Source organism: Streptopelia decaocto (assembly GCF_964273445.1).
Source record: "Streptopelia decaocto genome assembly, chromosome: 4".
Lineage (NCBI taxonomy): Eukaryota > Metazoa > Chordata > Aves > Columbiformes > Columbidae > Streptopelia > Streptopelia decaocto.
The window spans coordinates 61468201-61483782 of NC_138658.1; the positions used below are offsets into that span (position 1 = coordinate 61468201).

At 39.4% G+C, this 15582-nt stretch overlaps 1 protein-coding gene across 3 annotated transcripts in view; it reads left to right on the top strand.

Moving 5' to 3' along the window:
• Positions 1-4572: 4572 nt before the first annotated feature.
• Positions 4573-15582, top strand: part of FAM184B (family with sequence similarity 184 member B) — a 44539-nt gene continuing 33529 nt past the window's right edge. For 2 of the 3 annotated variants that reach the window (XM_082051419.1, XM_082051420.1), the window contains exon 1: positions 4573-5880. In XM_082051419.1, the coding sequence (XP_081907545.1) occupies positions 5746-5880 (135 nt within the window). In that variant the 5' untranslated portion in view covers positions 4573-5745. Of the gene's footprint in view, positions 5881-6098; positions 6222-15582 lie in introns of those variants that run through there. The other variant, XM_082051421.1, reaches the window with a different exon arrangement.

Consider the following 15582-nt stretch of genomic DNA (forward strand, 5'->3'; position numbering starts at 1 on the left):
GCTCCAGAGATATGTTACAAACTACAGAATGTACTGTAAAGCAGGGACTGATATTCAGTGAGAAGCAAGGCAAGGGATGATTAGCTGCATCAGCATATATTAATTCCAGAAAATGTGAACAGAAGCAGTTAACTGTGGACACCAGGAACTTCAGGTATTTGACATCTATGTGTCTTTGGGCTTTAAAAAAAAAAAAAAAAAAAAAAAAGTGACCAATTACCTGAAGTGATGATAGTTATCTAATAAGAACAGATGGCATACCATCAAATGATAGGTCAGCTAGTCAGAACCCATACTGAAGAGGATTCATTTTTGGCTAAGAAAAAAAAAACAACTAACAATTAAAATAGATAAGCACTAGGGGTCAGTCTTATTCCGGATCTGAATCTTCCCAGTGTTAATTCTTCAAGTAGAAGATTTTTATCGACAAAGTAATGAAATTATTTTCTCTTCACAGTTGTGTCAAGGATTACAGGGTATAAGAGCTGTGTGTGCAGAACTGAGGGTGGTAGCAGGAAAAAAAATGTATTTTATAGATTTTTTAAAATAAAATTAATAATGCTGTATTAATATAATATTTTTATTAAATTAATATTTATTTAAATACCATTTTAAAATAAAAATACATTTTAAAAACATGTATACATGTGGCAGAGAGGGCTTTTTTCCTGACATATCGTATTACCATATATTTGTGTATGTTTAAAACAGATACCAGCTTTTTAAAGGTGAGTCATTTGTATTTTGTATTAACTTTTTAACATCTGGATCTGGCCTAATCCTCTTCTGCTCCTAGAGAGCAGGAAATGAATTCTATATGCACAAATATAAGAGTAACACAGAATAATACATATTAACTTTTTCCTAAAAGTTTTTATGTTGGAGAAATAGTGATTCTACAAAAACACTATAATCAACTGCAAACACTCGATGAGTTGGGGTTTTATGGAAGTTTATATTTTCTAGGTAAATAAAATGGGTAACCATCTTTCTATTTAAGGTATTTTTACTGGAAAATTAATCTAGCTTTTTTGCCTATAGGAAAAGAAGACTATGGAAACAGGAAGAGAAGAGGATGTGGGGAAGAGGATGGAAACTGGAACAGAAGAGCAGGTAAAACTTTGTGAGTCTTCTGGCTTTAAAAAACCCAGGACTTTTAAGTGAAACTAATAATGCAAACTGAAGTATTTTTGATACATATATGTTTGGAAGCCCATTTGTGCCCACCTGCATCTCAGACCTATGGATGAGGATTTTCCCTTGTCAACAGCTTGCAGTCCCTTATGATGGGTTTCAACCAGGATATAAGAGCTATTTCTTCCAGTCTGCGTTAAATATTTCTGCTAGGCTTTGTATTTCTAGGTAGAAATAGAAGTCAGGCTTCTGTTATGACAAATTGAAGTTCAACATACTGGCTTTCAGGGTAAATATGCCACAAAAGTCCAGATTCCCAGTTGATATTTCATAAGAAGATATATAACATGCTGAAGTAGGATCACAAATGTGGCCATTTAGACTTAGCTCCACATAAAATATCACAGTCACCCTGTGATACCAGATACTTTGTTTAACTGATAGAGGTGTTTGTTGTCAGTGTTTTCACAGGTTATGTTGCAGCACCTTCACTGCATTAATAAGCCTTAATGGTGCCCGAGCAGCCTCGCCTGGTGCCTCCAGCCACACTCCTTGGCCATGGGCCTAGGAACCGCATTTTGGCTCAGCCCTGGGCCTTCTGTCCTTTTCTGAGCTAACTCTTGGGGCTCAGTAAGGGCCAGCCGCTTCCTGAGAAATGAATAAAACTGACTGGGAGGGCAAGGACCCCTCCAGCAGCACAGATTTAGATGTTTTGGCCAGTAGGTTTCACAGTTCTATCAAAAAAGGAAAGGACTGATGAAGCTCAGAAGCTCTCCAGGCTCCACAAGGAAGCATGCTCTAAAATGCCAAGATTTTTTAACTTGTCCTTGGAAATAGTGACCTCCTCTGATTATAGTTGTCTCTTTCTACTTCTGACCCACTGTCCTACATCCTTTCTCTTTGTCAGTTCTGGTGTGTGAGCAAATACACAGTGCCACAGGGTAAGCCAAATTTGATGCATGCTGGTTACTTTGTGGTAATTTTAGATGTAGGTCTTGGGGTAAAAAACAGGTTAAAAACCCTGAAAGTTGTTGCTATCCTATTTAGTAGGTGTTCCAGAGCTTTTTTAACTGACGCATCTGGTCAGTTCCAGCTTCCAGATTAAAAGTTTAAGCACAGTAATATTTAATCCATAATCGGGCCATCATTATGCAGTAGTAATAGGAGTGTCGAGGGTTTTGATTGCGGGGTGACAATAAAACCCTGGCAGATGTATTGTTAACCTCCTCTCCTCCCCCCCTTCCCCTTTTGCCCCTCCCTCTCCACCCTTCCCGCTAAGGACAGGCAATCGAGAGGAAAAGAAGGACAGAGAGAAGAGAGTTGGAAAAATTAAAAATGTTTTACTAATGCTACTAATAAGCATAGAGAAAATAACACAAAATATACAAAACCAATCTTGAAAGTCTCAGCAACTGCAGAGCCGGCACCCAAAGTCCTGGACTGGACTCTGCAGCCAACCGGAACTGGATTCAGTCTCTCACTAGGCCTCAGTTTGCAGGGACGACTAGCAAGGTCCTCTCCTAATGTACATCTTTTAAAGATGTACTGGCATTGACTGATTAGCTATCACAGAATGTTTCTGACATCTGAGTCACTGATATGAACTAAACATGTGACAGAACAAAGTGTTTTTATGTTAACCAAGCAATGGCAAATTGCTTTGGTACCATCAAAAAAGGATAAGAACTCAAAAGTTACTTTGCGTGCAGATTTTGTTCCAAGTAGTTTGTTTTCTGTTTGACAGGGAGAAAGGTATTGTGAAAACATTATAAAAGGGGGAAAGTAATATTTTTATTCCTCCCACGTGTCTCTAAAATAAGAAAGTATTTGATTCCAAGTCAGAGCTTATCAGAAGGTTCCATGTGGTTCTCACAAAACCCACGTTTGTTTACTACACGCTCAAATTATGCTTTGTGACATCTTTGCTTTGTCCTCTTATCTATAGGTGGTCACCAGATCAATTAGAAGAAAAAAATAGGTCAAATACTCATTGAAAAGCTCTGCCATTATCTGCTGAAATTCTGTTATTGAAATCAAGTGGGTTTTTTGAGTAGTGGAACTAATGAACTTGAGTCACCTATGAATTTATCTTCTGTGGTTGCATTTTCTGGTGCTTGAAGTCTGACTGAAGCTTTTCTGATGTTTGAAGTATTGACTCATCTGGACTCAGAATAATTTACCAGCAACAAATTATGTTCTGTTAAAACATCATCTTGTAGCAAAGCATCAAGTTTTTTCCCCTCTGATCCCCTAAAATACATGAACAGCCTGCTTGAAAACATCTCAGTGGTTTATTCGTTTCCCAGTGTACCTGAAGATCTATGCTCCTCTGCTCTGTCTGTGCCTATGTAAGTGTCACAAGTCCCTGTCCAGCCATGCCTTCAGGTCCAGTGTGTCCTCTGCTGTTTGGTAGAAACAACATGAATATTACTATCTGTGTAGTAGAGCAATAATATAGGTAACTTATTGTAAGTACTTTTAAGACCTTTTGCATTTTTTTAATTTGCTTTGTTTTCACTCAGTTTTGTTGTTTTTCTGAGGAAACAAGGTGCTAGGAAATTGTGCTAGCCCTTTGTGTTCTCTGGATTGTTTTAAAAAGCTTCTCAATTTTAGCAAAATTTTACATTTAATTAAGTTCCTACACTTTTTTTCTTAAATGGATGAGCATGTAGAGAAGATATTATAACCATATTAACTGAGTTAAACTTAAGTGTGAGCATATGTCTTATGAGGTACCAGACAATTGGTAGTGACATATGCTTATGCCCTGGTCATAGAAAAAGTTTCAGTCACAGGCAGAGCATCTTGGACATTAATATCGGTGAATGAAGAAACTATACTTAGTCCTTCCTGGGTACAAGGCTCTGTTTCTTATATCTTCTTATAAATGTTCTCTCTGGGCTAAACTTCTTTTCCCTGCTTAGCATCTCCCAGCAACTGTGACCATCTTCATTTTCCTTCCTGGCCTTTCCCTTCTATGCTGTTTCTCAGTCAGTCTTCATTTCCACTCACTTCTGGAGTGAAAATTCTTTCTGCCTTCAGAGACTTAGAGTCCCTTCTTTTCTCCAAGCAATTAAAGGGTTTGGTTTCTTTGGCCCAAGGTCTTCTCTTCTTACATCTTCTCACTCTTCCTTCTACCCACTGCCTGCAGGCATTCTTCTGCCCTGATCTTTTTTTTTTTTTTTTAGTTGGAATGTTTATTCTTAATAGTGCTTTATCTTTTTTTGCCCTCACCGAGTATCTCCCTTCTTTGCTGAAGATTTTCCTTTTTTTCCTTTTGCCCTGATCTTAGCTGACACCAGATAATCCTCCTTCCCAATTCTGATAATCTTGAGGAAGCACTTTTTCAAACCCACCACTAGTGAAGTGGAAGCTTCTTGCCCAAGAAGGATGGAAAGACTGCGAGGAGGTGAGATAGAAAAGCTGTCTTACCTGCACAGTGCAGGGGGAAGAAGTAGCCTCATGTCGACCCTGGCTGGCTGTAAGAGAGCATGAGCTGAGATGTGTCCTCGGTCTGCTCCGTAGGGTTTCTTATACTGGCTACAGCTGCACATCAAAGGGGTGTTAAGCAGCTTTCAGCTTCTCTCACTTGTTCTTTCTCTCTCTTCCTCTTCTCCGCCTCTCTGACTTCACCCTACTTTGCCTTCTCCTCCTTCCCCTTTCTTCTAGACTTGTTTAAACATGTCCACTAACCATTTTCTTCTTGCATTAACACTTTACTGAACCATTCTTCTTTTAAAATTCCATTATCTTAATAGCTTGTCTTTTCTATGCCTTTTTTTCTACCCTTTCTGTCCTTTCATTTATTTTTACATGTAGAAGCCTGGTCTCTTTGAAGAGAGGGAATGGCTTACAGATGAAGAAAAAAAGCCCAGTAATATTGTCAGTTTTCTTCTGGCACCTTGCCAATGCCTTTGGTGTAACTGAGGGGAACTGACCCGTCTCTTTGACTAAGGCAGAAGGGCTAGATCCCTGACACCACTCCCGGGCTCAGCTGTGCTCAAGTGTGCCTCTTTGCTGGAAGAACTGCTCCATTCTGCTTTCAGAAAAAAAAAAAAAAAAAAATTAAACCAGGTTTTCTCCATCACTTTATTGGTCCATCCGGACTTAGAGAGGATTGCCAAGATAACAGAGCTAGTGAAAGGTGCCAACATCGTCCTCTCTCGTGACCTCTGCAATCCTTTGGCAGCCCCAAGAAGGTAACATGATTTAATGTGCAGGCGATCTCTATAACAGATGCCCGGCAACGTCTGTGCTGCTGCCTGTACGGCTGGCTCAGCATCTCCTGTGGGAAATTTGTAGCATCCAGCTGCTGGCATCGTCTGGCGGAAGCTCAACCATTTGAAGAGACGGGGAGGGAAAAAAATCCCCGTCAGGATGTTTGCACATGCTGTTCTCTGCCTCTTCGCCTGGGTGTTCTGCTGAAGGACTGGGCCATCTGCACAGAACGGAGAGCAGTGATGACCGGAGCTTGCCCTGTTTGGGGCTGAAGTTCCCCCGGCACTGTGGAGGTCTGGGAGGGTGCAGCGCGCCGGGGGCGCCGGCAGCCCGGAAAGGATCGCACTACCCGGAGTATACACAGGCAGACGTGATTAAAATATTTCAAGCCTAATGGCCTCTGGCATAAACAAGTTTCATCAACCCGGGACTTGCAATGGATCTGGAGCCGCTCGCAGCAGCTCGGCAGAGGAATGCAATCAGGAAATGCACATGAAAATGTGCAAGAAGATTGCCCAGCTTACTAAGGTAAGTCTCACTGTTGCAGCCTTCCCAGGGAGGTGAGCCTGCCCTGGCCGGGGACGGGGGCCTGGCTCGGACCGGTTTCCTTTGATAGCCCCTGTCTGAGAGGAGAGAAGGGAAAACTGTCCTGCTTTTAAAAGGCGGTTGCTGAAAACATCGATGTGCACAAACTTCCTTTCAAACAGTTCCCCCGCGGGTGCTACAGACCAACCTTACCGGGTTGCCTTTGTGGCTGACGATCGACATCTCGCACTTAACCGCTTTAATTAGCGTGTAACAATAGCGAGAAGAGCTCAAGCTCTGCGAAGACACAGGATTTGACTGTGCGCTGCTCGGAGGGATTGACGGTATTCGCCTTTTTTTTTTCCTAAATTACGAAGGCGTTAATTCATTTGCGTTTTGATAGGTTCTCGAGTAATATTGTTCCAAAGCTGCAGCGTAGTTGTGGTACTAAAGTATAATCTTACTTGTTGTCTTGTACTTAATTGTTCCCGTTGTGCTTAAGTAGAAATACTTTAAATGACCTTCGTAAAAGACAGGAGTTGGAAAAGAGGCAGAACTAAATTACGTAGTATATTGTAGTAAAACTTTTAGTCAATAAGGAGCTATACCACTAAATATTTGGAACATTTTCCACACTATGGTAAGAGAAAATCTATAGGAGGTAGCAGTTATCTTTTAAGCTATTTTTATGCTGCACCTTTCTGAGAAAAATGCTGCTTCCTACCCATGCTTACTAATCCAGCTTTTACATGTTCTGTAACCTCACTGCATTTGGTAAAGACATTTTAGCAATGAAAAAACATGGACTAAAACTACAGGTCAAACAATAGGAAATCATTAAGATTTTCAAGTTAGAATGGCTTACTAGTTGCAGTGCCATTATTCTTAGCTAATGATTACTGTATGTGATAATGTGTATCATATGTACGAATACATACACAAGTGCTACCTATATTTGCACATACACTTGCTATATTACACTTATTATACTATACCAATACTTACTTTACCAGTGCACTGATTGTATGTTTGTATAATAGTATTTTGTACACAATCTGATCTTTTTTGCCTATGAATGCACATTACTCTTCAAGGTCTATTTTCATTCTGTAGTATTTGAAAGAAAACTATCCAAATAAATGCCTTTTTAAAAAAAATTATTATTGTGAACACATAAATGTGTGAGCAACGAAGTCTAAAAATTTGTAAAGAGAAGCAGTCTGTTGATTGATAACATTCCTGATTCCTCAACCACAATGAGAGGCACTTGAAAGATGACTGTAGATTAGATTAAGATGTCCCAAGTTGTTCTCTTGTTTTCTGCTATCTTTGACCAATTTTGCACACTAAGTAAAATTTGTCCATAAGTAACACTCAAAACAAATTCACAGATTGCCTTTTCTGACAGAAAAACAATAGCTGGGTCTCTATTAATTGATACCTTACACTTCACGGTAATAAGAGTTGAGGAATGACTAGCTCTCCCCTAGGTGGTCTATTTCTCAGCAGCAGACTTAGGTCATACTAATGAGATCTGTACAAAGAAACACTTGTTTCAACTCTCAAGCTAATCTAATTTTCTGTAGAGATTTCTGTGCCTTCCTTTTCATAGAAAGTGATTCTTTTAAAAGTCTCTCTATTTCAACTAAATTTTGAGGAAAAAACATCTAATTCCTTTCTGAAAACATATTCCTTTATAAAGTTTGTCTTTGGGTTGGGGAAGAAATTTGTGAGAACTGTTTTAGCAGCAAACAGGGAAAAAATCACCTCAGTGCAAAGGATCATAGCAAAATTTTATTCCAGTTTTTTTTTTGGTTTTTGGTTGTTGTTTTTGGTTGGGTTTTTTTTTATGCTTTTGTGAAGTTTCTCATGTTAAAATGTGGATGGGGTGATTACATTTAATAGAATTTCCCCTCTGGATCCTTTTCAGTCATCCGAAATAAAGATTATTTATACTTGAAGCTCAAAAAATTATGTTTTAGGATGTGGCCTTTAAGAATTCAGTTTTTCTGCAATAGCACTGTACTAGAGAAAACTCATGGTAGAAGTGAAATTTTAACGATACACTTTCCCTTCTAAATGCTGGGTAGACTAATACTGTACAAATGGCAAACATCTGAGAAGCAAAATCTGACACCAGATTAGCTGAAAAATGTCTATATGGAAAATTTGTTATAATCATTTTTGGTCCAGGAACTTTAAGAGCTCCCTTTGAAATGACTGCTTTCTTGACTGTATTACAGTTGGAATAATTATAATTAAATCCCTCCTAACTTTAAATTGCCTGTAGTGCTTACCCTTCCCAATTCTAACCTAGTGTGCAATACTGCTGGCTGTTATTAACACAATTGCACTTTAGTGATGTTAGATTTTTATTGCTGGGAAGATAATATCTAATTTCTCAGCCACTCTGCATTGTGCCAGGAGAAACCACTGCAAAATGTTTAAATTACATGTAGGATACAGATGTTGACCTGCATCCTGTTCCTTTGTTACATAGTCAGTAGTGGCCTCCTCCTACTCTCAAAGGCAAAGGAGGCAAGTGCCAAGGCACCAACAGGAGAACCAGACTGGGTGAGGTGGTGAAATTTCCATTGTTGCATGGCGTGCTGATTACATTGTAAGGCATGGGTTGGTACAGGGAATCCCCAGGGGTGAACAGGACACAGACATCTTGAAAGCTGCTCCCATTCTACTGCCATGCTATTCCTGCTTTTGGAGAGGTACAATATAGTAAGTTTTCAAACTTTCAGTCCTGCATTTTTCTGTTCTGCACCTTTTTGCCTGTAGCGGCAAAAATACAAACCTTTAGAAACATTTTGTTTGCTTTGGGCAGCAAGCTACTTGCTTTTTGTAGCCCGTTTATCAGCATTTTTAGATGCCTGGCCCTTCTCACACAGATTGACCTTCTCCACTGCTGACATGTAGAACATTCAATGTTTCTCCACATCGAGCTATCACAGTGAGCAAAGGTAGGCACCTTTCTACAATTAGCGTATTTCAAACTCAATCAGGCTACCTGTTCTGCTCTGTCCCTTCTCTTTCCACAAAACTAAGGTGACATTTGCATTTCAAGGCAGAAGTGGCCACAGATCCTTGTTTACCACTAGACATCTGTCTGCCCACATTTGAGGTACACTAATGAACATGGCAGGTTTTATTATTATTTGTACAGTTTTTCTTTTAAAGACACACCTCACAGTACTAAATGAATATGTGGGACAACCATATTTTTTAAAAAAACATATATATATATATTAAAAAAGGATATATTGGAAAGTATAAACCGATATTTAAAAGCTCTGGTAAAATTAGTGTATATAGATAAGAGCTGTCTAGGTCTTCTGAATTTTGACCGTAAAATCAGATAACATCGCAGCTATTTCCAGATGAGCTATGCTTTGATTTATGGACTTTGAGAAATCAAAACAGAAACATTCTGTTTGCAAATGGGAATGACCATCTGTAGTTGTCATTCACATATACAAATCACATATACATGTATACACATCTAGTTGGTAGGCACCTTTCTACAACACTAGTGCATTCAAATTAATAGGGACTTGAAATTAGTGCATTCTTATGATTGTAACAAAATGTGTGACTTTGTACCAGTAATTAAGTTTAGACTTCTCCAGCAGACATTGGACCCTTGGCATGCTCTTTTGTGCTTGTCAGTTATTTGTATTTCTGATACATTTAGCAATAACATGGAGTTTAAAATGCATGCTGACTTTTATATGACACTTTGGGTTCCCTGCTGCCTCAAGCTACAGATTTCTAACATCAGTTGGTTGTTACAGGATTTTCGGTGCTTATGGATTCTCAGGACAGCCGTTTTTAGTTGAGATAGGATGAGAAATGCAAATGAACTCTTGGAGTGCTGAGGAGAATGGATCAGCTTTCATTGCAAACGCAGCTTAGGCATGTTATTCAGGCTTCTTTTCAAACCTCTGCCAGTGGGCCTCAAACCAAACCTGCTGTTCTGGGCTGCAGTTCTGGAACTAAGCTTAATTTGAATAATTAAGATGGTGACATTAACTGGTGATCAGAGAGCTACTTAAGCCACAAAACGGTTATGTTTCCTTCATAGAGACTTTCCTGGATACCAACATAGGAATGTTTTTAAAGAGAGGAGATAGTTACCCTCAAACTCATTTTCCCTAGGAGTTCATCTGACTCTATATTGGGAGTCTGGGAGCCTTGTTTTAAAAAGCACATTTTAAATTGCACTATTTCTGGACAGGTAGATTGTTTGTCAAAAAACGAAACAGCTTGATGAAAATTTTGTGTGTGTATGTATGTTGGATACTGTGTCTCTTAACAGAGGAAGTAGAGTGTTGATGCAGGGAAAAGTTAATTGTTGGTAAGACAAAATTAAGAACCTCTTTTTTCCTTCAGGGGAAAGAACTGTGAAAGGTGAGCGGATGTGTTCCTCTTCTAGAAGCAGCAGCATAGGCAGATGTTTCTTAATGAAACTATGTGGAGCAGCTCAGTTCAGTTAGCTGTGTGGAATAAATGAACATTATTACAGAATCACAGAATCACAGAATCGACTGGGTTGGAAAAGACCTCAGAGATCATCGAGTCCAACCCTTGGTCCAACTCTAGTCCGTTTACTAGATCATGGCACTAAGTGCCATGTCCAATCTCAGTTTAAAAACCTCCAGGGACGGCGAGTCCACCACCTCGCTGGGCAGGCCATTCCAATGCCTGACCACTCTCTCTGTAAAGAATTTCTTTCTAATATCCAGCCTAAATTTCCCCTGGCAGAGTTTAAGCCCATGCCCCCTTGTCCTATTGTTGACTGCCTGTGAGAAGAGACCAATCCCCATCTGGCTATAACTTCCCTTCAGGTAGTTATAGAGAGTGATGAGGTCACCTCTAAGTCTCCTCTTCTCTAGACTAAACAACCCCAGCTCCCTCAGCCTCTCCCCGTAGGTCTTATGTTCAAGTCCCTTCACCAGTCGTGTTGCTCTTCTCTGGACTCGCTCCAGCACTTCAATGTCTTTCCTGAACTGAGGGGCCCAGAACTGAACACAATACTCCAGGTGTGGCCTCACCAATGCAGAGTACAGGGGAAGGATCACTTCCCTTGTCCTGCTGACCACGCTATTTTTGATACAGGACAAGATACTGTTGGCCTTCTTGGCCACCTGGGCACACTGATGGCTCATGTTGAGCTTCCTGTCAGTTAGTACACCCAGGTCCCTTTCTGTCTGACTGCTCTCCAGCCACTCTGCGCCCAGCCTGTAGCTCTGCAGGGGGTTGTTGTGACCAAAGTGCAGCACCCGGCACTTGGCCTTATTGAACTTCATCCCACTGGAATCAGCCCATTTTTCCAGTCTATCCAGATCCCTCTGCAGAGCCCCCTCCTGCCTTCCAGCAGGTCGACACTCCCTCCCAACTTGGTGTCATCAGCAAATTTGCTGATGATGGTCTCAATCCCCTCATCTAAATCGTCAATAAAGATGTTAAACAGGACTGGACCCAACACTGACCCCTGGGGAACACCACTAGTGACTGGCCGCCAGCTAGATGCAGCCCCATTCACCAGCACTCTCTGGGCCCGGCTCTCCAGCCAGTTCTTAACCCAGTTCTTAACTCCTTTAATAAGCTTCAGTGGAAAATCAACCATATAAACACTCCCCACTTGTGTTAGTTATTTAAAGAAGGATGTCTGACTTTTGCACAGAAGTGTATGAGATACAGTCTCATATTTATTTCTATAAGCTTCACTCTGTGGGTGGAAATTTACAGAAGAATTAGCAAGTGGTCTGGTATGTGTGTGAGGGCATTGACTGTTTATAACACTCCGGTGTTTTGTAACATGGCCATATATTAGATGGTTTAACCTTTCCTGTTTTATTTGCCATTTTAAAAATGGCTGATAGGTTTAGGAACAAAATTTCATCAAATTTTAATGCCCTACTCTGGAAGCACCTGTCAGCTGAGCAACTGTAACAGAGAACTCCTGTTGTCTACTCATGTTTCTAGTTGAAATATGTTGCCTTTTTCACATAGTTTAAGCTAAGTTTACTGACCTTACTTACTGTCGTGTCTTAACAGTACTCTGTAACCAGTGCTTACAGTGGCTCAGCTGATGTGCAGTTAGTTGTTATGCTACCAGAGGTTTCCCGTGTGCTTGAGGCTTTTTGATCTCAGCTCTCTAGAGAGGTATTCAGTATTCTACAGAAATGAAGCAAAATGGAACAGCATAAAAACTAGGATCATGCTTTTGGAGCAACAATATTTTTCCTTTGGGCAGGGAATATAAAATCTGGATTCCATGTAGGCAAAGAGAATCTTTTTAGAAAGCTGCTTAAATTATGTACTAACAAGACTAACAAAGTCAGCTATCAGTATTCCCATGTACTTAACTTGATGATGTATTTGTTTTCATTGTTTTTATGTACAATTTTCTATCAGGATTTCAAAGCTAGCATTGTTTTTGCCTACCAGCTGACAAAAATATGCAGACTAAGATTTCTTAATTTGTCCTCACTACATTTTCCTTACAGAACATGTGCAATGTCATATAATTGTGTTGATCAACTAGTCAAAAGCAGTATTAAAGCCACTATTTCTATTAGGAAGGAACCCAGAATCTTATTATTGGATGGCTAAAAAATTGTCATTTAAATTAATTCAAGGTATAAGAATGACATCTATATATTGGAAATACGTTCTTACCGTACAATTTTGTCACTGACCATACCAAGTTTGCAGAAAATCTGACAGCCTTAGTAACCAATAACTCAAAGGTACTTTATAATGGAAAATTCAGGTCACTTCTTCAAGGAACCCCAGTTAATGTTTACATACCAAATGTTGTGCATTTTATTAATATGTGCATTATAGGCAATAGGTCATAAAAAATTTAGTGATCCATTAATTGCACAAAAGAAAATTGCAGGGTTATAGTTTTTTCATGTTCTATCTTTTCTTCCTCGATAATGTGTAAAAATACTCTTTTCAGTGACATTATAACTGTGCCTCTCTCCTGACATTTTCTTTAACCAGTATGTAGATGCCAATATTTTACATTGAGAAAATTATGCCCAAGTTAGAAGTTTATGCCAATTCAGCTTAAGATATTCTCACTTAAATGTTCAAAAACTGTGTATTTAGGCTTTTGAGCACTTCAGCATTGTGTATGGTATATGAAATAATTTTTTCCCCTGAGGTCATGTCTTGATTGGGTAAAAGAGTGTTAATTTTTTATGAAAACAGCTGTTACACTGAGGCAGAACTACCTCTATTGCTGTCTCCGCAGTCAGATCTTAAACACGATAGCTGTCTCACTGTAACAATTTATTTTTCATACCTATACACAACCAGACTGTCTCTGTGGTGTTGAAGATCTCTTAACCCATGCCTTCAGTGGGAACAGATAAGCATGTGAATTGTCCTTGCTTGTGATTAAAGCCATCAGGATGTGAATGTAGTTGGTCCAGTACCTAGACTGAGTTAATTTATCCTGCTTCCCAGTGGGGCACAGTAGCTCAGGCTTGACTGTGCTGGTTCAAGACTTGTCATTTTACTTAATGTATATTCACTTGTCTTCCAAAGGGCTTAGAGGCAACAGGACACATATAACCCCTATGAGTAGTGAGGATGCACTCACTACCTTTATTTCTTAAAGAAACTGCAAACTGACTGTTTTCAAATAGGGATTTTTTTCTTTAAAGTTAATGACCTCAGTGAAAATCATCTGAAGTAAGATTGTACCTTTTTAATGTAGTTGTCATTCAGAACTTTGTGTAATTTGGCTTTTAAGCACTTAAACATAGTTTTAACCTAAAAACAGGTTAGTACCAGAGAAGTCTTCTGTTTTAATTGCCTTTGGAAGCTACAGCATTTGACTGTGAGTATGCACTGACATTTAGAGGATTACATAAGAGCTCCCTTTAGATGTAAATATTGGATTACAGTTGAATATTTTGCTTTTTTCATTTAGGAGAGAACTACTAGAATTTGATAACAGGGCTGTTAGAACTATAGCTGGTACTTTAAAATGTTTTTACAATGTTTAAATGTTTTCACTAAGATGCTGGTATACCTTAGCATGCAAACGCAGTGCATTGCCAGTCTCCTCTTGGCAATGCACTGTACAGCCCCTGTCCCCTGATTTTTGGGATGAGGAATGTGTATTGAACAGCACAGCTCCCTGCCCGCTTGTGCACCCAGGTGGGTGAACACAGTCAGGGTCCGGCCAGGCAGTGTAGTCAAGTCAAAGTAGCAACAAGTGTCTGTTGGTCACCCAGTGCAGTCATTGTTCACAAGATAAACATGATGCTGTTAGAGACTTCTGGGGTTTTAAGATTTAAATTTTAATGCTTAAAAATTAAAGCATAATTTAAAATTAACATAACCATTTATATTTGGACTAGGCTTTTATCATAGACTGGTTTGTGTTGGAAGGGGCCTTTAAAGATCATTTAGTCCAACTGCCATGCAATGAGCAGGGATGTCTTCAGCTAGATGAGGTTGCCTAGGGACCTGCTCTGTTTATTCAGACCAATTTAAATGTCCTGGGCTGTTGTTACTTTTTCTGGTAATAAATGGTAGCTAAATTTTCATGGTTTTATGATGATCAATGCAATCTTGGGAGTGTCCAGCGTATGCTTAATAAGAATGTCTTCCTGAAATGGGCATGTGAATAGTGGCTGTATTCAGTCTAGCTCCATTTTACTGTTATGAGTGTTTGGGGAAAAAAATTACATGAGTAATAGTGTAGTCTTATGATATGTGTTATTATGTAGTCCTTTAACTATATAATAATGTGTTGATTCTGGCTGCTGTGATAGTAATTTGAAAGGGAGGACAGAAACTGAAAGAAAAATATCTTTTAAAAAACGCTGTATGCTGAGGTCCATCTGAGGCAATAGCTTGTCTCTGATGGTGCTCAGAATGTTACAGGAATCTGGCATGCCTCTGGTGCACTTGTGTATTCTCCCTGCCTCCAGTGATTTGTGCAACTTTTCAAGAGGCTGCTAAGTTATCTTAGTGCTTAATAGCCTGACTGGATTTTTCGTCTGTAAATTTCTCCAATCACTTATTGTATCCATGTGACCTTTTAGCGTTACAGACTCATATGACAGAACGTCTGTACTAATTGACTATAACGTGATATACTGTCTTCTGTTTATTTTAACCAGCCACCTCCTAGCTATTTTTTGGTTCATATATTGAAAAAAGCAGTGAGTGATCATTTGGTATTTACCTTCTTCATTATACTTTTGACTGTAGGGATTGCATGGATGAGGTTCAGTTTGAGATTAGGATACTTAGTGTTCTTCATGGGTATCGTGTGTCCAAACTGCCAATGTAGATCCTAGAGAGTAATCTAGTGGACCAGCCATTAGGAATTGAACTCAGTTTCATGGACTATCTAAAACTAATGTCATTTGAGATTTGAGCATCATCTGCCTAGTTCCGGAAAAGCATAGTTATCCTGCAAAACCTCTGGCATATTTACCAACTCCTGTGTGGATGTTTTAGGTGCCTATGGCATCTTAAATGACACTAGAACTCTGAGATTAGGCAAGTGAGTCAGCACCTTGGTGTGTACCTCAGTGAGCTGAATCCTTTCAGTTCTCTGTTAGTTTTACTGAGTGGATCTCTGTTGATGGACTCTAATGGGAGTTTACACAAATGGCACATCAGTGAACACCTAAATCCCAGTATTTTAATCTCTTAACA